The sequence below is a fragment of the Rousettus aegyptiacus genome, unplaced genomic scaffold, assembly GCF_014176215.1.
Source record: "Rousettus aegyptiacus isolate mRouAeg1 unplaced genomic scaffold, mRouAeg1.p scaffold_m13_p_4, whole genome shotgun sequence".
Taxonomy (NCBI): domain Eukaryota; kingdom Metazoa; phylum Chordata; class Mammalia; order Chiroptera; family Pteropodidae; genus Rousettus; species Rousettus aegyptiacus.
The window spans coordinates 104,021,296-104,044,300 of NW_023416307.1; the positions used below are offsets into that span (position 1 = coordinate 104,021,296).

Sequence of the window (23,005 nt, forward strand, 5' to 3'; positions counted from 1 at the left end):
GTAGATGTCTAATCACTATGTTGTATACCTGAAACTAATATAATATTGTATGTCAACTGTAATTAAAAATAAAATTTTAAAAAATATTTTAAATAATGGCTGAAAAATTTTAAAAATTGGTGACAGATACCAAACTGCAGATCTAGGAAGCTCGGAGAACAAGCAGTATAAATAACAAAAATTTTACATAGACATATCATATTCAAACTGAAGAAAATCAAAGAAAAAGAGAAAATCTTGAAAGAAGCTAGATAAAACACCTTACTTACAGAGAAGCAAGGATAAGAATTATATCATATTTCTCTTTGGAAGCTATGCAAGCAGTGAAATAAAATATTTAAAAGATTGAAATGAAAACCCCACAAACCTAGATTTCTAGATCCAGGAAAATTATCTGTAAAATGAAGGAGAAATAAAGACTTTCTCAGACAGACAAAACCTGAAGTTGTGTATCACCTTTAGACCTGTCCTGCAAGCAATGCTAAAAGAAACTACTTAGAAAATAGTCAAAAACTTCTAGCTACATAAAGAAATGAACAGTATCAGAATAAGAATAGATAAAGTTAAAATAAAATATTTTATTTCTCTTATGTTAATTGATCTAAAAAGATAACTTTATAGTAAAAACATACTGAATTGTTATAGCATAACAATGAATGGTAGTGCTATGAGGGATGGAAAGGAAGAATTGGAAACTTGGTTGTGAGATACCTGCACTACACAGAAGCCATACAGTGCTTTTTAAAGGAAAACTCAGTTTTTTAAAAAATGTATATTAAAAATCTAGGGTACAACTAAAAGAAAAATTTTAAGATGTATAATTGATGTGCTGAGAGTAAATAAAGTAGAGTCATATAAATTGCTCAATTAAACCCAGAAAGGACAGGAAAATAGGAAGAAAAAAAGAATAAGGAGAAGAAATAGAAAACAGTAACAAATATAGTAGATATTAATCTTACCATGCCAGTAATCAAATTAATCGTGAATGATGTAACTGTACTTAGTAAAAGGCAGATTCTCACAATAGATATTTTTTAAAAAGTTCAGAATATAAATTGTCTACAGGAAATCCACTTTAAGTATAAAGATCTACATAGGTAAAAGAAAAGGAATGGAAAAAGACATGTCATGTTAGGACTAGTTAAAGAAAAGGAGAGTGGCTATAGTACTTTCAGACATGAAGACTTTATTTAGAACAAGGAAGATCATCAGCAATAAAGAGGGACATTATATAATAATGGAAGAGTTAATTCTCCATGAAGACATGATAGAAATATTTTGTACTTTAAAAATTAAAGATAAGGCATATAAAAGTGTGCGGGATGCTGCAGAAGCAGTGCCTAAAGGGAAATTTATAGCATTAAATGCATATATCAACCCCCCCCCAAAACAGAAAGATCTTAAATCAGTAACCTGAGCTTCTACCTTAAGTAGTTAGAGAAAGAAGAGCATTTAATGCTTAAAGCAAGTAGAAAAAAAGAAATAACAAAAATTAGAGAAGAAATCAATGAAATTGAAACACAAAAATAGAGAAAACTTATTAAAACCAGAATTTGAAAATATTAATAAAATTGATAAGCTTCTACCTGGGTTAACCAAGAAAGCGAGAGAGAAGACAAAAATTACCAATGTTAAAAATGAAAGAGGATAAATAGCTCCCGATTCCACAGACATTAGAATACTAAAGGAATACTATGAACAACTCTATGTCCATGAATTTGATGAAATGGACCAACATCTTAAAAGACACAAAATTCCCTTAAGGAGAGATATATAACCTTAGTAACCCAATATCAATTAAAATACATCAAATTAATAATAAATAAACTTTAAAAAATGAGATGTCAAATCTAGATGGTTTTACCATACATTTAAGGTAGAAATTATGCCCATTTACCACTATGTCTTTCAGGAAACACAATCAGAGAAAAACTTTATAACTTTTATTTTATATGAGACTAACATTACCCTGATACCAAACCCAGATAAAGACATTACAAGAAAGGAAAAATATTGAACAACATTTCTCATTAGCATACATATAAAAATCCTCAACAAAATATTAGTGAATCAAATCTAAAAATATATAAAAAGAATTATACATGACCAAGTGGATTTTATTCTAAGTATGTAAGGCTGGTTCGACATTTAAAAATCAAAGTAAACCACCGTATCACAGGTTAAAAAAATAAAAATGATATCATATAAATCATTAAAAATGTATGAAACAACCTCACTGAAGGTAGGAGTGAGGTGTAGAGGAAAAGGTGCTCACCTAGGGGGTGAGACTGTTAAAGTAAAAGCAAAGACCTATACATAGCCCTGATGGGAGTACGGATTAAGGATTCTGACACCACTATATGTTCTAGAAGTGGACAATTAAGTAAATGGATGGTGGATGGGGGATTCAGGTTTCTCACTGTTGTAGTTGGAGGATACAAATGAGCAAGGAGAGGAGGCTAGAATATTACATGTAACAATGGATTAGGGTAGGAAACATTAATATGAACTAAAATTTAGCCACATATTAATATAGTTACACATAAATTTTTTAGATATGTGTATATAAAGAAGTACACATATTTTCTTATTCAGTCAGCCTAGAGGGTCTAGAAACAATGACAAGCAGCAGCAATGAGCAGACCCAGTGCCCAGATAATCAATGAAAAGAACTACAGATTCTTGGGGAAATGGCTGATCCTAGGACTGAAGAAGGAAGTATACAAGTTGAACCTGGAGCATAGAGTAGGGCTAGATAGCAGGAACAACTCATAAACAAACAAACAAACAAACAAACAAGCAAGCAAGTAAATAAATAAATAAATAAAATGAACACTCACATTGATGGGGATATGTCAAAGTGGCACAAGAACTCCTAGTGGCATAGATAAAATAATTTGAGCTACAAAAGAAAGTAGTAGTGGATTTTAAGCCAAAGTATAATATAAGACCACTCTGATTCATTACAAATCCCCAAAATTTAAAAATAAAGTATAGAGTTTAGCTAATAATGAATCAATATTGGCTCATTAATATAAGATATTAATAATAGGGGAAACTGGATGTGGGATAAATGGGAACTTTGTACTATCTTTGCAACTTTTCTGTAAATCAAAGTTATTTAAAATAAAAAGTTAATTTAAAAACTTATTATATGGTAGGCACTTTTTCAAGTACTGGGGACATATTAGATAGCAAATAGATCTGGGTCTTCTCTTCATGGAACTCACTGTTTAGTGGGGAGACAGCACATAAAGTTGTAGGGATAAAAAAGCCACTCTGGATGATGGGATACAGTATTTATTTTAGCTAGGATTATCAGAGAAGATCTCTTTGATACCTGAAAAATGAGAACTAAATGATTACACAAAGAAGAGGTGAAGGGAAGAAGTTCCCAAGTACAGGAAACACCACGAAGAAAGTTCATATATAGGGTCCTTGAGGATAGGTAGCACATACAGCAGGAATACACTGGACAAAGGAATGATTCACCTCCCAAATGGAATAGAGCAGGATGGCAAGAGATTTCATTATGTGATTCAGAATAACACACAATTTAAAACTTATGAATCGTTTATATTTGGAATTTTTCATTTAATATTTTTAGACCACAGTTGACTGCAGGTAACTGAAACTGCAAAAAGCAAAATGCAAATAAGGAGAGACTACTGCAGATGGAGGTAGTAGAAATGGAGAGTGGACAGATACAAATTGCATTTTATAAGCAAAGCTTTCAGGGCATGGTGGAAAAGGAGAATTCAAGGATGTTAAGTCTGAGATGACTCCACTAACCACACAAGAGTTGGCTATGAGTTTGGAACCAAGAGTAGAAGTATGGTTTGAAAATATAAATTTGGAAGTCACAAGTATACAAATGACATTTAATGCTATATATATGAGGTCAGAAGAGAAGAGAAGATACACAATGAGAAGAGCAAAAAGAAGCAGACCCAGTAAAATAAGGAGCCAGAAAAGGAGGATAAGAGAGGCCAGTAAAAAGAAAATCATCAGAACATGATGTTCCAGAAGCCCAGTATGTAAAGGACTTCAAAAAGGAAACAGTGGTCGACTGTGCCAAAACATTCTGTGATATCAAGTAAGATGAGGACAGAAAAGTGAAGAGTGAATTTAGAGCATAAATGATGTTGAGGACCTTGATAAAATCAGTTTTGTTTAAGAGAAAAATATATAAATTAGAGTGGATTGAAGAGTGAATGAAAGTGAGGAAATAAAATCAGCTTATAGGAACAACCCACTAGAAAAATTTGGTATTCATGGAAGTCAAGAAAAGGGGTACTAGTTGGTGGGTGGGATTAGACCAAAGGATGTTTTGTTGTTGTTGTTGTTTGGGTAAGTGGAGGAAAAGTTCATTTTTTTGTCCTGCGAGAATAATCTAAGCAAGGGGGAATGTTAGAAGATTCAGCAGAGAAAATGATAAAGGAACCAGAGCACATAGAAACCTTACATTAGAAAAAGCACACTTCCCCCATTACAGAAGAAGAATAGAAAAAGTTTGGGTAGATAGTGTGGAGATGATGAAAGTCTACATATTGACTTCTATCTTCTCAGTTATGAAGAAAAGTAGAGAGCTAAGAACCAATAGGGACAAAAAAATATGACAGTTTGATAAAAGGTAAAAATTGTTACACCACATTGAGAAACCATAGGAGGTACATTACTTTAAAGTGAATGAGTCTGACCATGGGTTTTCGACTGATATTCCACTACTCAGGCCCAGGCACAGCAAAGCCTCATATCTGGGATCATTCAGAATTGGAGATATGTCTGACAAATATGGCAATAGTAAAGAGGTGAGGGAACTGAGGAAATGTAAAATTACATTATTTTGAATGCACTGTGGAACTGAGTTGGGTAAATTCCTACCAGGAACTGGTGGATAGTATAAATAGTGGGGATTGGTGAATTGGCATCTCAATGAGATCCAAAAAGTGTAATAGCAGAGTTATTGAGCAAATGAGTTTGTATTATAGCATGATGGCTAGTTAAAGGTTTATTGCATATTTTGTATCACTTTAATATTTTACAATACATTATTGAAAAGTGGAAGTAGGAGTTCCAGTCAAGATGGTAGAATAGGTAAATGCTGTGTTTGCCTCTTCTCATGACCACATCAAAGTTACAGCTAAACTACAGAATAGCCATAGATGGTAGTCACCTGAAGTCTGACTAAACAGAGGTCCTACAGATGGGAACACACAGAGAAGGCCACTGAGACTGATAGGAGGCATGGAGACACAAAATGGACTGGTCCCACACTTGTGTGTGGAGAATTGGGAGAATTATCTCAGCTGTAGAGGTCCCCCCAGGGAGTGAGGGGTCCACATCCCACACCAAGCTCCCAGCCCAGGTTTCCAGTGCCAGGAAAACAAGTCTCCACAAATTCTGGCTGCAAAAAACAGTGGCAGGGTGAGAAAAAGGGCTGAGGGAGTAGCCTACTTTCCTCTTAAGGGGCCCATGTGCACTTAGTGTTGGACTCACTCGCTCTGAGCTCCAGTTCTGGGACAGCATCTTGAAAGGCATTAGGTACATACAGAAAGGAATTGAATTCTGAGACTTCCAGGTAAGGGCTGGAGGGGCATTTTCTCCCAGATAGAAGAGCTGGCAGAGGCATTGTTCCTTCATTGTTCTCTCCCCTACCTGGCTTGAAGACCCAGACAACCGCCATATCTAATCACCATCACCTTTGCTAACACTGGTCATCCAGCCCTGGTGATTCCCCAAGACCCTGCCCTTCCCAATGTGTAGGCCTACCCAAGACACTTCTAGTGGATTTTGCATCCAAATGGCCTGTCTTGGCTTATTCTTCAGACTTTACTAACATCTTTCAAAGGTTCACAAAACCTAAACAAGCAGCATTTGGCCTCAGCCTTCCCTGTATCTCTTGCTGAGTAGCTCCAAGCTCAGCACTAGCTGCGTTTGGCCTCAGTTTGTGGCTTGGCCTCTCATGTTACTTCCAAGGCCGACATGGGTGGTGACCATGTGAAGATTGCTTGGTGCCTCATTCCAGGTGGCTCTGAGCAGGACACAGACTACAGCTGAACTTAGCCTGTTGTAGGACCCCTCCTAGGAGGCTCTAGCCTGCATGCCTGGTGGCCGGTAGCTTCCATCTGAGCCAGAGCACCACCCAGGGTCATAGCTGAGGATGACACACCAGAGAATAGACAGGGCTAGCACTAGAGTTCTATTAAAGCGATTCTTGCACTGTAGGGTCAGTCCCTGCACAACAGTTCCTCCACTTGTAATGGCCAGTCACCACAACCAATCGGCCTGTGTGTCAATCTCTCCCTTGGTGAGCAAATTGCAACCAAGGCTAAACTACAACAGGAGGGCACAAACAACCCATTCTAGAGAAACACCTTGAGTACCTGGCTCAGGTGACTAGGCAAGACTGTGCCACTGTGATCTACAGCACACTTATTGTATAAGGCTACTCTACTAAGACTGGGAGACATAGCTACCTAATACATAGAAACAAACACAAGTAGGCAGCCAAAATGGGAAGACAAGGAAACATGTCCCAAATGAAAGAATGGAACAACTCCAAAAAAAGAACTAAAAAAATGGAAACAAGTAATTTACTAAGTGCAGAGTTTAAAACACTTGTTATAAGGATGCTCAATAAACTTGAGGGCACATTAGATAAATTCAGTGAGAACTTTAACAAAGAGATAGAAAACATAAAAGTGGAGATAGAAAACATTAAGAACTGGTCATAAAAGAATATAGTAACTGAAATGAAGAATACCCTAGGAGGTATTAACAGTAGATTAGATGAAGCAGAGGATTGAATCAGTGATTTAGAGGCTAAGATGTCAGAAAACACCCAATCAGAGCAACAAGAAGAAAAAATACAAAAAAATGAGGATAGTTTCAGGGGCCTCTGGGACACCATCAAGTGTACCAACATTAGCAGTATAGAGATACCAGAAAGACAAGAGAGACAGCAAGAAATTAAAAATCTATTTCAAAAAATAATGACTGAAAGCTTTCCTACCTGGTGAAGGAAATAGACACACAAGCCCAGAAAGTGCGGAGTCCCAAACAAGATGAACCACAGGGGCCCACATTAAGACATACTACAGTTAAAATGCCAAAGGTTAAAGACAAGAAAAGAAACTTAAAAACAGCAAGAGAAAAGCAATTACTTAGTTACCTACAATGGAGCTCCAATAAGACTGTCAGTTGATTTCTCAACAGAAACTTTGCAGGTCAGAAGGAATCAGCACACAATATTCAGTGATGGAAAGTGAGGACCTACAACCAAGATTATTCTACACAGGAAAACTATCATTTAGAATTGAAGAACAGATAAAGTGCTTCACAGACAAGAAAAAGCTAGAGTTCATCATCATCAAACCAGTATTATGATAAATATTAAAAGGATTTCTTATGAAGAAAAAGCTTAAAAATATGAATAATAAAATGGCAATTACTACATATCTAGCAACAATTACTTTAAATGAAAATAGATTGAATGCTCCAATCAGAAGATAGGGTGGCCAAATGGGTAACAAGACCCTTACATATGCTGCCTACAAGAGACTCACTTCAGATTGAAAGGCACACACAGACTGAAAGTAAAGGGATGAAAAAAGATGTTGCATGAAAATGGAAACTAACAAACAAAAAGGTGGCATAGCAATGGTTATACCAGACAAAATAGATTTTAAAACAAAGGCTATAACAAAAGACAAAGAAGGACTCACTTATCCCATACCTGGGTATTTACCTGAAGAAACCCAAAACGCTACTTTGAAGGGACATGTGAATCCATATTTTCATAGCAGCATTATTTACAGTAGACAAGATATGAAGATCTCCTGGGTGTCCATGAATACATGAATGCATAAAGAAGAGGTGGTATAAAAAATGAAATATTATTCAGCCATAAAAAGGAATGAAATCTTGCTATCTGCAACAACATGGATGAACCTACAGGGTATTGTGCTGAGCAGTGTAAGTGAGAAAAAGACAAATGTCATATGTGGAATCTAGAGAATAGGATAAAAAAATAAACAATAGAAACCATCTCATAGATACAGAGCATTCTGATGGTTGTCAGATTAGGAGGAATGAGTGCGGGGGGAAGAGAATTCAGAGGAACAAATAGTAGTTACAAAACAGTCATGGGGAAGCATAGGGAATATAGTCAGTAGTATTATAATAACTATATATGGTGCCAGATGGGTACTGGATTTATCATGATGATCACTGCATAAGTTGTATAAATGTCTAATTACTGTGTTGTATACTTGAAACTAATATAATATTGTATGTCAACTATAAGTGAAAACATAAAAAAGTGAAAATTAAAAATTAACAATAAAAAGTGGAATATTGTGTCTATGGTTACCTAAATCATATTGAACTGTGCCTGCTCAGCAGTCATAAAATACTTTCCACTTTCATAGATTAAAATTCTACCTTATGACATTGGAATTTAAATCTCCAAATGTTTACTTTGTAACTGGAAAATATACACTTGTTTTTCCCTCTGGGATGATAGCCATATTGATTCATCTGTCCAAATGTGTAGCTTCCTTACCTATACACACAAGTAAATTGGGCTAAAGTGGGTTACCAAAAGAGGAAGGAAAATTAACAGACCCATGAGCCAGATACACAACTTTCTAGGTTCTGAGATCTACCAGACATACCAGATATGTCGTCAAAATAAAACATGGAGATCGAGAATTAAGGACACATCAACTGATGCTTACTAGAACTGGTAGTAGTTAATGCTACTTCTTCATGTTTACTATGGAAAACCATTTAAATTCTGTTCACCAAAGTTCTAAGTCAAAAATTTTTTTTATATACCTTAGGAGCGTAAAATGAAGGGAAAATATTTTTCCCCCTCTCAAATCCATTACCTAAAATTCCAAATTTCACTTCAAAAAACTAGCGGGTGCTATTTATGACATTCCTCTGAAGCGTTAGAGATCCTAGACATCTTTTTAATTTTTGTACTCTCAAATAACTTTTCAATAAAAAACACAAGCATACAACCAAGATTTAAATTGACAAGCCATTTTAAGTTCACTCGAGAATCAAAATAACAGCAATCATGCACCACTTAGTAACAAGGGGACATTCTGAGAAATGAATTGTTGTGGGAATATCAGTGTACTTGCATAAACCTAAATGGTACAGCCTACTACATACCTAGGATATATAGTATAGCCTGTTGCTCTTAGGCCCCCAGCCTGTTCAGCATGTTACTGCACAAAACACCACCAGATTAAATCAAGCACAAATGATGCAATTAAGAGACATGGTAAACATGAGATGAAGGAGGCTGTTGCTGGTGTAATGGCATACTGTTTTATAAGAAACTCTTTTTTTTATAAGTAGAAAGAATACACGCTAAAATAACAATAAATAGTATAGCAGATACATAAATCAGTAACATAATCATTTATCATTTTAAGTATTATGTACCGTACATAACTACATGTGCTACACTTTTATATGACTGGCATCACAGGTTTATTTACACCAGCATCAACACCATCACATGCGTAATGTGTTATGCTATGACATTACAATGGCTATGACATCACTAGGCGATAGGGATTTTTTTAGCTCCATTACAATCTTCTGGGACCACTGTTGTATATGCAGTCCATTGTTAACTGAAACATTATTACATGGTGCATTAGGATAATGATAATGGGGTGCAAGTGGGTTGACAAAGTGTTTTCCTACCTCATCTACTCCCTCATTGAGAATCAATTACGTTTATGAACTACAGTGTTGGGGGAAAAGTTGGACTTGAAAAAGGCAAATTAAATACAAAATACAGAGCATCTAACTTTCCTATCAGTTTTGTTTGGAACTAATGTAGTATGTAGGAACTAGGTTGACGTGAAAGTGGTCTTTGCATTTCTCGTCTGATAAAATAGAGATGATAGTAGTAGTCCCACCACTTTTCAGGGTGCCTTAAGCCTTAACTGAAAAATCCATTTTTTATGAACTTTTATTGAGTGCTTAGCATGTAACCTAGGGATTGATCTGAGAGGCATAATGAATAAAACAATTCCGAGCCTTCATGGAGCTTACATCTCAAGGGGGGAAGATATATGGAAAATAAAGCAAGAAAATAACAGGTGGTATGGGTGGGGGTTGAGTTGAAAGGATGATATTCTATTTTGCATAAGGTGATCAGGGAAGGCCTCTCTGGAATTTTAATAGGGACTTGAATAAAGTAAGTGAATTTTTAGGGCTTCCTTGTCAAAAGACATAGCAAGGGTTTGGCATGTTTGAGGAACAGCAGTGTGGCTAGAACAGAGTGAACTGGTGGAATGCAATGAGGTCCAAGAGGTGGGGATGGGAAGTTAAACGATGTAAGAAAGGTGTTTGGCTCTCAAACAAATGCAGATCAGAAGCCATTAAAGCGTTTGAGCAGAAGAGGGACATAATCCTACTTAGGTTTTAACAGGATCACTCTGGCTACTAATCTAATCTACAGAATAAGTACTAGGTGTCAAAGGTGATAAAAGGGAGACCAAGCAATGCATTCTGGCAGACAAGGTAGGCTAGTTTAGACTAAGGTAAGAGTGGTGCAAGTGGTAACTGGTCAGACTCTGGGTATGAAGAGGCAATAGGGTTTTCTGAGAGATTAGATATGAAGTATGAGAGAGAAGAGTGGAATAATAAGAGTTAGGCCAGAACAAATGGAACAAAGGAGTTCCCAATATAAATGAGTTTGCTTTAGAATTTAAAGAGCATTATATTAACTAGTTCATTTTATACCAGAAGCCAAATATTTGATAGATTAAAATCTCATTCCATTCCACCATGACATAAGGTATTTTATTATTTTCATCAAAAATTAACCCTGCAAAACTCACTAGTCAGGTCAGTTTACAACAATGGAAGTTTTCAATCACAAAAGGTTTTATTATAAGAAACAATGCCATCAGGTAAAAATGCAAAAACTTGTGCAATTATGGCAAAATGTTTAAAAATATCTACACATTTGCCCTCAAAGGAGTACAGTACTTACTACATACCTGAGCACTGAACATGAATGACATTTTAAACATAGGGAATCTGATTCTTTGCAGATCACATCCACTTTTTTACCATGCATCACTGAGATGAGTTTGATGCTTAAGCATCAACTTTGTAGAACAGAAAACAAAAATGGAAAATAAAGAATAAAACTTAAACTTTCCAGTATACGAAGTCCAGTTTTCAATGTATAAAAAATATATATAGGAAAGTGCTACATACATTCTTCAAATGCAAAAACAAAGTTAAAGTGGGACTGGCATATTTCAGACCTCAATTCTGCGGTACCCATTGTGCCTTTTATATTCTCTGAACACATTATGCAAATATACCTTAAATATCTAAACATATACTCATACATATTTCTAATCTAGGACTTCTTCTGAAATCATTTTAAAAGTGGCAAAATTTCCCAGCTATATAATTTAAACAAATAGTTCTTCATACAAAAGTCAATATATATTCTACTCCCATAGAAAATTCTAAACCTTGGCTTTGCTAGACTATACTTAGATCACACCCTCAATATAAATTGTTATAGCAAAAGGATCAACAATTGTGCAGATCAACAGAATACACCTACTGTAGAATTAACCACAGTGTGTTGTACTCCTATATATTATACGACACATGTAAATTACTAACAACGTTCTATGTCATGTTTTCAAGTAACACTTTTTCTAAATAAATACAGAAGATTGTCAAAAAACGGCAGGAAATCTTATTCAACAAAGCTTTCAAAAATAAATTATATGAACATCTCTTGCAAAAGTTATTTTTGTCTCTCCCTCCCCTCTACAATGCAACACTGTAAATATGCTCCAAAAAAACTCATAGAAGCAGCCCCCAAATAGCATGAAGATGAAGGAAAAAGAAGATAAAGAAAAACTGGTTATTGGTTGACAAAGTTTATAAAGAAATTATAAACCATCAAGGCCAATAATAAAAAACCACATATCTAGCTTTCCAAGATTAGATTTTAAGATGTTAATTCTATAAATTCTGTCTACTTTGAATTCTTCAGAAAACGTTCCCTACTTGTAGAGGTCTAAGACAAGCAGTTTGGAGTTTCTGAAAAATGAGGTATGTGATGCAAAGAGGCAATGTTTTAAATTTGTTTCACAGTATCACATTACAATTTGTACAAGAGTTTCTAATACAAACCATGCCAGTTTGTTTTAAGAAAATCAAAATACTCTAGTTGAGAACAGACTCTGGCCTACACTTACATCCTTTACTGATTATTCTAGGCATAGTAAAAAATAAGTTACTGATCCAAACATCTAACTTAGGTATTATAAATAAGTTAGTTTGTCCTTTATGTGAATATTCCTAACTGCTTTTTAAAAATTCATCAGTTAAATATGAAACACAATTTAGTACCTATAACTATGATTCTATTCACTTACTCTTTTCCTTCTCAATATTTTCAGCTAGAACAAGGTTTTCAATGTAAAGATAATCATCACTGTTAAGTGCAAAAATAAAAAAAAATGAGGTTTTAATTGTCATATGTAACTTAAAAGTATTAAATTCAACCACTGTAGGAGTTTTATGTTTCTAGAAAACAGAATTTTAAAAGTAGATGTAAAACTTCACATTATGCTTTGTGCAGAAAAGAAATAAGTTACCTTTCAATGTACCGATAAAGACTGGACAGGTAAAGGATGGAAAAGGAGGTCAGGCAACAAAATGGCCCGCATTAATGCAAACTAAGTAGAATGTTCTCACTATTCTAAGATTGAGTCTAGTTAGACCAATAACTAGCCATACGTTGCTATCATGTAAGTAAAGAATCTTGTGAAATCACAAGAGTTCAACAGGTCAAGTACTATGGCCACAAAACTAACAATACCAACTCGAAAGGTAAGCATAGGTTCAGACAATTTAAATCTATCTAGCTATACACATGAATTACACTAGCACCAGCCACCTGTGAATGAGCCCTTTTCAGGATTTTTAACGTGAGACAGTGTTAGCACTTGAAAAGTTAACAGAAACTTTAGCTTAAAGTTACATGGAAAATATGAAACAATCAGACTAAAAGTTCTGAGATGATTTGTTTTCCTTCAATCTACTCTAATAACAACACATTTAAATCTCAGTACGCTTAAAAACAGTACGTAAATATATATATATTAAGAATGAGGATCTACGTTAGTGCTTTTCTGTGTTTGAGAGATCACAGCTAACACCCTAGTGATATTGCCTCAGATTTTTACCCGTATTCAAAATAAAAAGTCACATCAAACAAGTTTGGATGTTCTCTAACCAATAACACCCTAACTGCTCTTACAAGACTGCATAGTTATTAATTCATCTGGTAGTTCAGTGACTATCACAAAATTCTAGAATGAAAATGATTGCTTTTATACTAGAAAAAAAATGCTAATAATTGCACTTTGTTACCTTTTGCTTACTGAAATGAAAATATCAAAGATGTAAAGAAATCACTCCCTACAATGTTATCTTTAAGAGCACCCACTTCCATGTACAAACTCTCTCAGCTTTTTCTTAAATACTGACAACACTACTAGTATCATTGAAAGACGGTTTCCTCAAGCACAGATGTCAGCGAACTCATTAAGGCCTGCTACTCATTAAAGTACTTTCTGAAGACACTGAGGGTAGAGTTTAGCAACAGCACATTCAAAATGCCGGCCAAGGTCCCAGAGCCGATCAGGGGTCTCATACACTTTCATCCATTGGTCAGCGATGTCATCATATTGGTAAAGTGAATTTTTTCTGCTGGTTCTGAAGACATGTTCTTCAACAGTCACTTGAGTAGCTCGAACAAATAAATGGAGTTTATTCTGGAAAAGTACCAGTTTAAGGTATGGATTTATGGACTCATCACATGGAAAGTCCTTCTTACGAGTCCATTTATTGAGCTCAATATCATAGGCTTCTACAGTAAACATACGTTGATGATTTCCACAGGTTCCAGCTATATAGTAGATAGAGTCTTTGTATACAGCTGCTAAGCCCTGGATTCTAGGCACAGTCATGGGGGTTAAAAAACCCCAGTAGTCTTTTTGAGGCTCATAGAAGAGGAAAAATTCTCCTAAAAAAAAAAAAAAAAAAAAAAGAATATATACATTTACATATCTCTTTTTGGTAGTTATGTTGAAAACTAAAGAACATAATTTTTCAAATATTTCATTTTCTAAAATATTTTTTATAATCTCCAGAGATACAGTAATTGCAAAGTATCTTAAAACTTTATTCCATGGCACAACATAACACATACTGTTATAGTTAACCAGAACTGGGGGTATTCATAATGGAGAGGGGTGAAGAGTTACTTTGGCTTGATGGCAGAATAATAGTTTAGAGCTTGGTTCCATTTATTTTATGCAATTGTGTACTTCAGAAAATTTATTTTAAGCTAGGTCTAAAAAAGCATTATTTCTAAAGGTTAGCCAGTGAGATCAAAATATGTATATAGCTTCAACATAAACAAACCACTATAAATTTTTGTGCTAATTATTTAATTAGAAGACAGTACATAGAATTGTTCGGATTTGTGTCTATAGGTCACTTTTGCGTTTACTTTAGTGTTGCAGTAATGAGAAGACAAATATTCAAAAGGCAAAAACATGATTTTAATATGAAAAAACATCGTTTATACAGTTGACTTTGAGTTGTTTTCAATTCTATTTTGACAATAAAGGGTGTGCTGGGTCAGACTGCTAACATAAAAATGTCTGAAAAAAATCAAACTAGTGAAGATGCACAGAATTTGGTTAATTATAACATTTGTATAAAATTCTTAATACAAAAATCTGAACCCTTTATGAACAGATTAAATGATACTCTAATAGCCATGGAGTAGATAAGCTTCTGACTATTCATGTCAAATTATTTTTATAGAAGCTTTATTCAGAAATAACCTACCTCTAAATTGAGCTTCTCCTTGAAAACTGTTTTGAACTAGGTTTACTCATATCTACAAATTTAACTGCCTATTTAATAGTGACACTGTAATTTCAATTTTTCTTATAATAGCTAATTAAACTCCCAGCTTTTGCTTGCACATCACCTCCCCTTAGGCGACTAACTTATAACAGGATTCACAGCAAAAAAAGATAAGAATAAAAACTTTAAAGTTTTTAAAATCTAAAATCCTCTTTAATAAATTAAAGGCAATGATGGGTAATTAAGAAAACCCTCAGAACCTCATATTCCTCTTATGTAATACAACTTCGAATTAAATAATTTTCATTCCAGCACTGAAATTCTATTAATTCAGTGCAACTTTGCTTTAGTATTTATATTAATACACCACCTTTACTTTCCAATTGGGAGTCTCATAATTAATTCTATGTCTATCAACTAACTAGTTAGCCGCTAAGACCAAAGTACATGTAGTGAGAGCTTCATCATATTGGATGATATAATTTATCCAATCATACTCGATAGATTAGATATCTATCTTATATTCCATTTGTTTTGGCAAGCGCAACAAATCTAAATTATGTTCATGCTTCTGTTTGACTAAAATGAGGCACTAAACAGTACTAGAGGTTACTAAAGACAGTATTAGAATACTACTTCTGGAGAAGTAACTGTATACTGGATTTTGAACACACAGGTTCAGGCTTTTCTAGGAAATCTTAAGTCAAAGGATTAGAGCAAAGATAATTTGAAGAAAACAATGGGTTAAGAGCTAAAAACTCATGTGCATCTACACAGAAGTTGCCCCTTAAGTTTTTGTTTTATTAAAGTAGTGAGGAAAACATCTATATATAAGAAATTAAGAAACACAAAAGAGGAATAAGGATGCTGGATTTATTAATATTACATTCAACACTCAAACAACTAAAATGTCTAATAAACCAAACACAAGAAAAACATTAATTATCTCAAATGAGAACCCTGGAACAAGTATCTTATTTACTCTCGCCCAGTCACTTTTTCTACTTCTACTGTATCATCTTTGCCAGAGTACCGGTCTTCAATAAGATTTAAAAATTTTTTTAAAAGGTAAGTATTATAGATAGTCCCTCTTATACTGAAAAAAAAAAAAAAGGTGACATCGCAAAGGTTTTCGGTAAAAAAAATTGAAAACAACATATGATGGAAAGCAACTTAAACTGCAGTGAAATTAAAATCTGAAGACTGTAATTTCAAACTCTTTGTAATTACGTTTGATAACCTTTGCAATCATAAGGCTTATGGAAAATTCCTTGGTAATTGATTAGTATTACTTTTAATGCTTTGTTCTTTTTTCTTTTAAACTAATCCTTAAATTCCATAAGTAAAGTATTTGCTACATCTCTTTATATATTACTGAAGTGCAAAAAAGCCATCTATCAACCTTGCTTTCTTGTTTAAAGTCTTAAAAACAACTCTAAAATAGTTCTCCAAAAATGATGAACTATTACTTATTAAAATACTTATTCCACATGTAAAAACAGAATAAGAACATAAAAAACTTACAAGATCATTTTAGTAAATTAAAAATACCTGCTTTTTTATTCAAAAGTTTATTTTTTTTTTTATAAAAGTCCTTTAAAGAACAGACTCTTCCAACAAAGTTTACAATAAGAAAGCCAGTGGCATTCCTCAATTAACAGGAACACTCATCTCTTTTAGTATAAGTAAACCACAATTTGACCTGTTACCCTTTCATAAAGAACTAAATCACTTAGGCACCTACCCTGTAAAACATAGATCTTCTCTTTGTATTCCACAGCATTATGAAACTCCATTGCAACAGGCATTGCACAAACAGTTGTCCAACAATTTTCTCTGCTGTCATAGCACTCCACAGATTTTAGTGAGTTTCTCCCATCACCTTCATAAACACGACCTCCAATTGCATACATCTTACCACAGCAATACACCAATTTGCATCCTATTCTGGCTCGAAGTAAGGATGGTTTGGATAGCCACCTATTGGTGGAATGGTCATACATCCAGAAATCATTTTCTGCCTTATGGTCAATGGACACCTCACTGCTGCTTGGCCTGTACCCTCCTGCAATGTAAATGTCATTGTCTGGGGATATAAGGATCCCAACTTCTCTTAGATCATTTGGTGGTTTGCATAATTTAAACACTTTTCCTGTGACTATATCTAGACAAGGCACTGTTTGTTTCTTTCCTGAGTGTTTGTGGGCAGCATCAAAACATATGATCATTTCCGATGCAGTCATTCCAAGTCTCTGTGTACAGCCATTAGTATTGGATGGTCCCTTCTCTACATAGCTTTTGGCTATAGCCTGTGCAAACTGATATGGAATTTTCTCTACAAAGGTATCTTCCATTAGAGGAAAACGTATGCATTTGGCAAAAATTTCTGGAAGGTGCATTTCTCTTTCATTCTGTTCGTGTTCAAACCACCTTACAATGCTTTCATAAACATGCTCTTCTCGATCTACATTTAAATCATCACTGTCTAGTATACTTATTAGTTGGTCTTTTGTCAACTGGAGAAACTCTTGTTCTTTGGTGACACACAGAAACTTTTTACGAATGTATTCTTTTGATCGATCTCTGAGTTCTTGATGACCATAATGATCAGCAAAGATGAAGACCCCGATAGAATTCTGTGGGTCCAAATGACTGATCATATACTTAGCACACTGGTCTTGGATGGAAGGAATCTGGAAGATGCTAGCTGCAGTGAACAAAGCTTGAACATTGGCCTCTGTCAGAACAACTCTGGAGGTGTAGGCATAGTTCAACACTAAATCCATCGATTCAGCTTCAACACCAACTATTCGAACTTCTTTTTGAGTACTTTCTGTAAGGCCACTAGTGAACATGGATCTAGGAAGGAAAAAGTGGTTAATATTATATGTGCGCTACAAATAAAAATTATGGTGGCAAATTTTTAAAAGTATAAATTTACCCCAGAGATAACCTTTGAAATTGAAAAATATTTCCTAATGTGTTTCCTGATATTCTGAATGAGAATAAAAGTTGATCATGTAGCAGAAGGATTTAGTCTGAATAGTCTCAAAAATACTATTCTCAGGACCAGTCCACTTTGTGCCAACTCTGAGAAAAGGAGAATATACCTAATTAAAATACACCAAAATGTGGCGTGGAATATTCCAAGACACTTTATTTTCCTTAGAGCCCCTCTCCACGCTTCTGGTCAAACTGCCTTAGAGACTTAAGATCTTAAATCACCAGGCCAGTCAAAAAGTTTTAGAATACCTATGGGTGTTAATGTGATACATTAGCATGTAGAGACTGTCTAATAAAACTTTTTATGTCCCAGTGGAAATTTATAAGGAAAATGATGACCAAAATATACCTTTAAATTTTTCATCTTAGAAAAATAAAATGTTCTTCACATAGTCTTATTCCCTTTTTAAAACTATCTCTTGAATGCTTCCTTAATTATTATAAGGGATATAAAGAAGATCAATTCACTTATCGATAATGGACATTTTGAAAACCTTTGCTTAAAGATATATACTTAAATTTTTCAAAGTTACCATATTTTACCTACTTATATCTGTGTATAAATAAAGATTATGGTAGGCTGAATATAATGACTACTTCTAAAGAGAGTTTAGAAATTAAATTAATTCTTTGGAGAGAATCGTTTTAAATCCCAAATTTTTGCCTTTGAGACCAAGCTTTTTATTTTTTAATAAAAATACATTTTACTTAAAATTTATGGGCCTTTCTTTGCCAAAATATTATGTAGCCAAAAGCCTGGCTCTTTGTCATTTACAAACATTATTTAATTTTCTTTTCCTTCCTTTAAGGTTTCTTTCAAGGCTGCTCTTAAAATTAAAATATCAAAATCAAACCAAAAGCTGTTTTTTAAAAGCCTTTGAGAAAAAAATGGCTATGTGTGCTAGGATACTTACTAGATGTCTGTTGAAAAAAAACTGACCTAACATTGGTGATAAAATTGGTGAAAAAGTAACCTTGGTGATTATACAGACCCATAACCCCCCAAATTTATTTTTAAGAGTTATATTCTGAAAATATCTTTAAATGAGAAGACCTCCAGTTACTTTTGAAGTCTAAGTCAAATACCTGGATTTAAAAATGCAATATGAGAAATACTGGAAGTATACAAGGTATCACAAGGACCCAGCTTGCTGCCTAGATCAACCATCTTTGAGTCCTATTTTTATTTCTACATTGTGAAATTTAAGTTTATATTACAAAGGCTTTTTGATGACTGAAAACTAGATGTTCCAATGTATGAGCTTATTTTTAATCAGGTGCTGAAAAACTCAGCTATACAGTTACCAATTAAAAAGAAAAATAAAGCCCTTCGTTAGGCAAAGATTAACTCCCAAAGGAGAACATTACCACATACTCCTTTATCATGGGAACTAAACTACTACTGACTTAAATAGGCTGGTCTCACACACAGGAGCAGTGTGACACTTGATCAGCTCTCCTCTGTTCTAAGTTTTTTATGTAAACTCCATATAAAGTGGGAGCACCTCCTCACACAAAATCTTGAGCAGCAAAAAGTTCGTAATCATACAAATTTTAATTCTGACAAGTTACCAGGATCATAAAGCAGCTATGCCATATTCCAAGCTATTCTAATTCTTCCACCAGTGATGCAAGACTTAGAAACTATTAAGTATGACATCCTATATCTCACATAAAGCAGCACTGTGCCAAGAAACTTCTGTACAAATATATCTAGCAAGAGATAAAAAAGAATCCTTAAATTTTCTAGTCAAATATCTTCATTTGAATTCACACATCTTATGCTTAGAAAGTTTTCTAAGCATGTCTTTAACTTCTTGAAAATTAAGAAACTCTATTATAGCATGTTTCTTTTAAAGTGATTTGTCTAGGTCTTCAAAATTAATTTTAATTAAGTATGACATTTAAATCATATAAGATAGAGTATAACATTTCAGTAAGAGACAGACATTTTCACTGTGAAGTTTCCTTTTTTTTTTAATATTTAAATCTACTATAATAGAAATTAGTGAAAGGCAACTTTAAAGAGGACCCACTCTTGTTCCTTAAAAGTCATAAGAAGCTTGGATCTGGAATCAAATCCAGCTTCTGTCACCTACTAGTTAGATAGATGATTTAGACAGGCCACTTAACCTCCCTGAGCCTCAGGGTTTTGTTTTTTGTTTTATTTATTTATTTTTTCATATACAAAAAAGGAATAACAACTGTATGAAGACAGAATTGTCGATTATAAAGAAATATACGTAAAGTAAGCTTATACCAGAATTTGATAAGTAGTTAATTGTGACACATATTTAAACACACAAATGACCTAACTATATCTAATGGATAGTCTGGATAAGTGAGTCTTACCAGCCATTTCCTTTCCAAGGCCAAACTTCATACCTTCTGCATACTATATGAGTTTCTTCTTTTTTTCCAGCTCACTGCCTTGTGGTGGTGAATAACCCAATGGCCTACCCTAGGCAAGTCTAAATGGTTACATCATAAGCATCAGACTGAAGTGACTATATTTAACCCAGTATTCTGAGAAAGAGGAACCAGAAACTACCATCTGGAACACCACACTGCTATATGCCCTATAAAGGTAAGCACCTTTAAAAGGAAAATGCAGAATGTGGTTGAGAAAATATTTGTCATTCATGCACCATTACTGAATATTGAAAGGCTTAAAAAAATGAGCACTTGAAACAAAAGAACTTGAACTCAAGCAGGAAACTACCTTTATCATTGATCTTTTCTTAGAGTCTGAACTTATTTTTTAGACTTGAGTTTTGAAATTTTACTTTTCAAAGTTTTATGATATACAAAGATGAAGAGAAATGAAAATAAAAACTGCTTAAAAATACTTCTGGAAATCTTGGAAATATCACTAGTCTGGGCATAAGGTACATAGAAACTATATTTCATTTATTTTTATTTCACTGCTTTTACTTGCCACCCATTGCATTAAAACAATCTATTAACGATAATTTGTTTTCAAAAGAACGAGCTATTATGTTTTAAACTCTAAAAGATATGCACTGAAGAAATATGCATCATGGGTAAATTTTTGGAATAAATTCTATTCCAGCACTGTCCAATAAAACTTTCGGTGATGGAAATGCTCTATATCTACACTGTACATGTGGCTACTGAGCACTTTAAATGTGGTTAGTGTGTCTGAAGAACTGAATTTTTAATTTTGTTTAATTTTAAATGGCCACAAGTGGCTAGTGACTGCCATATTGGGCAACATAATTCTAGATTTTCTGGTCATTTACTTGGAACGGACAAGGAAAAACATATTCACTAACTTAAAAAACCACCTGAATTCTAGAAGAATCTGACAAGTCAAAAACAAGAGTTTAATAAAATAGGGCCTGTTACCTATTTTCAGGAAACAAACTCATTGGTTTCATTTCACTGTAGTATCTCAGTATGGTAATCAAACGGCCAATACCGGGGAAGAAAGGGAACTCTATGCGATATCAACTGAAGTTTCTACCATCATCATACCTGAAGTAAGGGCTGATTGCAGCAAGAACGTTTCTATGACAAGAAAATGTTTTCCCGTGATCCACTTCCACTACAATGTCTGTCAACTGTCCTTCATCGTACATTGTTTTGAGTTGCTTAAGAATACTGCAAGCATGGAAGGGGTCCATGGCATCGTTGGCTGTGTCTGAAGATGGAATCCCATTCGGTGTTGGGGAAGACTTATTTAAATCTAGGAGGAGAAAAATCGTACAACCACAAGAAGTTCGGAGCCAGTTACGGCGTCGCGGGATTTTTTGTTTTGTTTTGTTTTGTTTTTGTTTGCTTGGCTTGTTTTTATGTTTGTTTGTTTGTTTGTTTCTTTTTTTCCCCCCGTACGAAAATACTTGTATGTATAAATACACCAACAAATGGGACCGCGAGGCAGAATCTGGGAGAGAGCGAGCTGCGCTGCGAGTTCAAACACCAGCCAGCTTCTCCAGGAGCCCGGCGAGCCCGATGCCCTGTGCTCGCGGAGGGACCGCGCGGACAGAATAGGCGAGGTGTCTGTGGCGACTGCGCCGAGAGCCGGTACGTCCTAGCTGAGAGCGGAGGGCAGGAGCCTAACGAGGGACGCTCAATGGATGGCGGCCGTCAGTACCGGTTCAACCGCCTCTCGAAAGAGTCGGAACCGCAGCGGGTACCCGGCCTCTCCATCCCTGTTCGGCCGGACCGCCCACCGCCCTCCACGCCATCCATCCATCCTTCCTCCCCTCATTCCTCTTCACCTCTCCATCCTTCTCTCCAGTTCCTAATCGCCACCTCCATAGCTCGCAGCCCGAGCCTGGACCCCGGCCCACCTCCCTCGCAACTCACCACCCTAGCCACGATACGACCCACCTGCCGACGCGGCCATTTCTCCACGGGGCCCCGGCTCCAGCTATTTAAAGAGGAAATGTCATTTCGCTTCTCTCTCTCCCGGGTTCCGGCTCTTCTAAGCTTCCCCTAGCCAATGGGGTGGGCTATGCATCCGGCTCCGCCCCTAGACTCCGCGTTCCTAGAGCTGATTGGTCAGAATGTGCGCAAAGCTACTCGGGAAATGTAGTTTTATTGCCCTCTCTCCCGCGTGGTCTGGGTTGGGCGGAGGCCCAAGCCGGGTATCCCTATTGGCCAGTCTGGCGGAGGTGGAGAGCAGGGAGCCCGCCAGCCTGTGTCTGTGGAGCGCGCAGTGCCTGCGGGGAGAGGTAGTCTTCTGGCTGTAGAGAGCTGTCATTCTGAGGGGTTAGGGTAGGGAAACCTCTTGAAGCGCAAATTACCCCATTTCAGGCCTTGCTCAGGTCCCCGGCTTTTTTTTTTTTTTTTTCAAATCTCATTCTTCATTCCCTAAACCTCCTGCCAATGACTAGCTTCCGGTATGAAAGCGGGCTGTGAAACCAGAAAAATTTGGAAAGGGAGAAGAGGGCTGTTGTCCAAAAATGCGAAGGAAATCTGACCCCCCACCCTGAAGGATAATATCAGGAGGCCCAAAAGTAACCCATCTCTGATGAGTCACCTGTGACACCCAATTGAAATAGCCATCGCCTTTGGCCGA

The 23,005-nt window shown here is 35.5% G+C and overlaps 1 protein-coding gene across 2 annotated transcripts; it reads right to left on the reverse strand.

Moving 5' to 3' along the window:
• Positions 1–10,814: 10,814 nt before the first annotated feature.
• On the reverse strand, positions 10,815–22,409 carry KBTBD8 (kelch repeat and BTB domain containing 8). Of its 2 annotated transcripts, XM_016150227.2 has the most exons (4): positions 22,315–22,401; positions 21,457–21,667; positions 16,700–17,814; positions 10,815–14,101 (listed from the first exon to the last, which is right to left on the reverse strand). In XM_016150227.2, the coding sequence occupies exons 1-4, from the start codon at positions 22,328–22,330 to the stop codon at positions 13,638–13,640; spliced, it is 1,806 nt and encodes a 601-aa protein (XP_016005713.1). In that variant the 5' UTR covers positions 22,331–22,401; the 3' UTR covers positions 10,815–13,637. The 2 variants fall into 2 exon arrangements, with proteins under 2 accessions (XP_016005713.1, XP_016005714.1); XM_016150228.2 differs by lacking the exon at positions 21,457–21,667 and having other exon boundaries at positions 22,315–22,409.
• Positions 22,410–23,005: the final 596 nt, after the last annotated feature.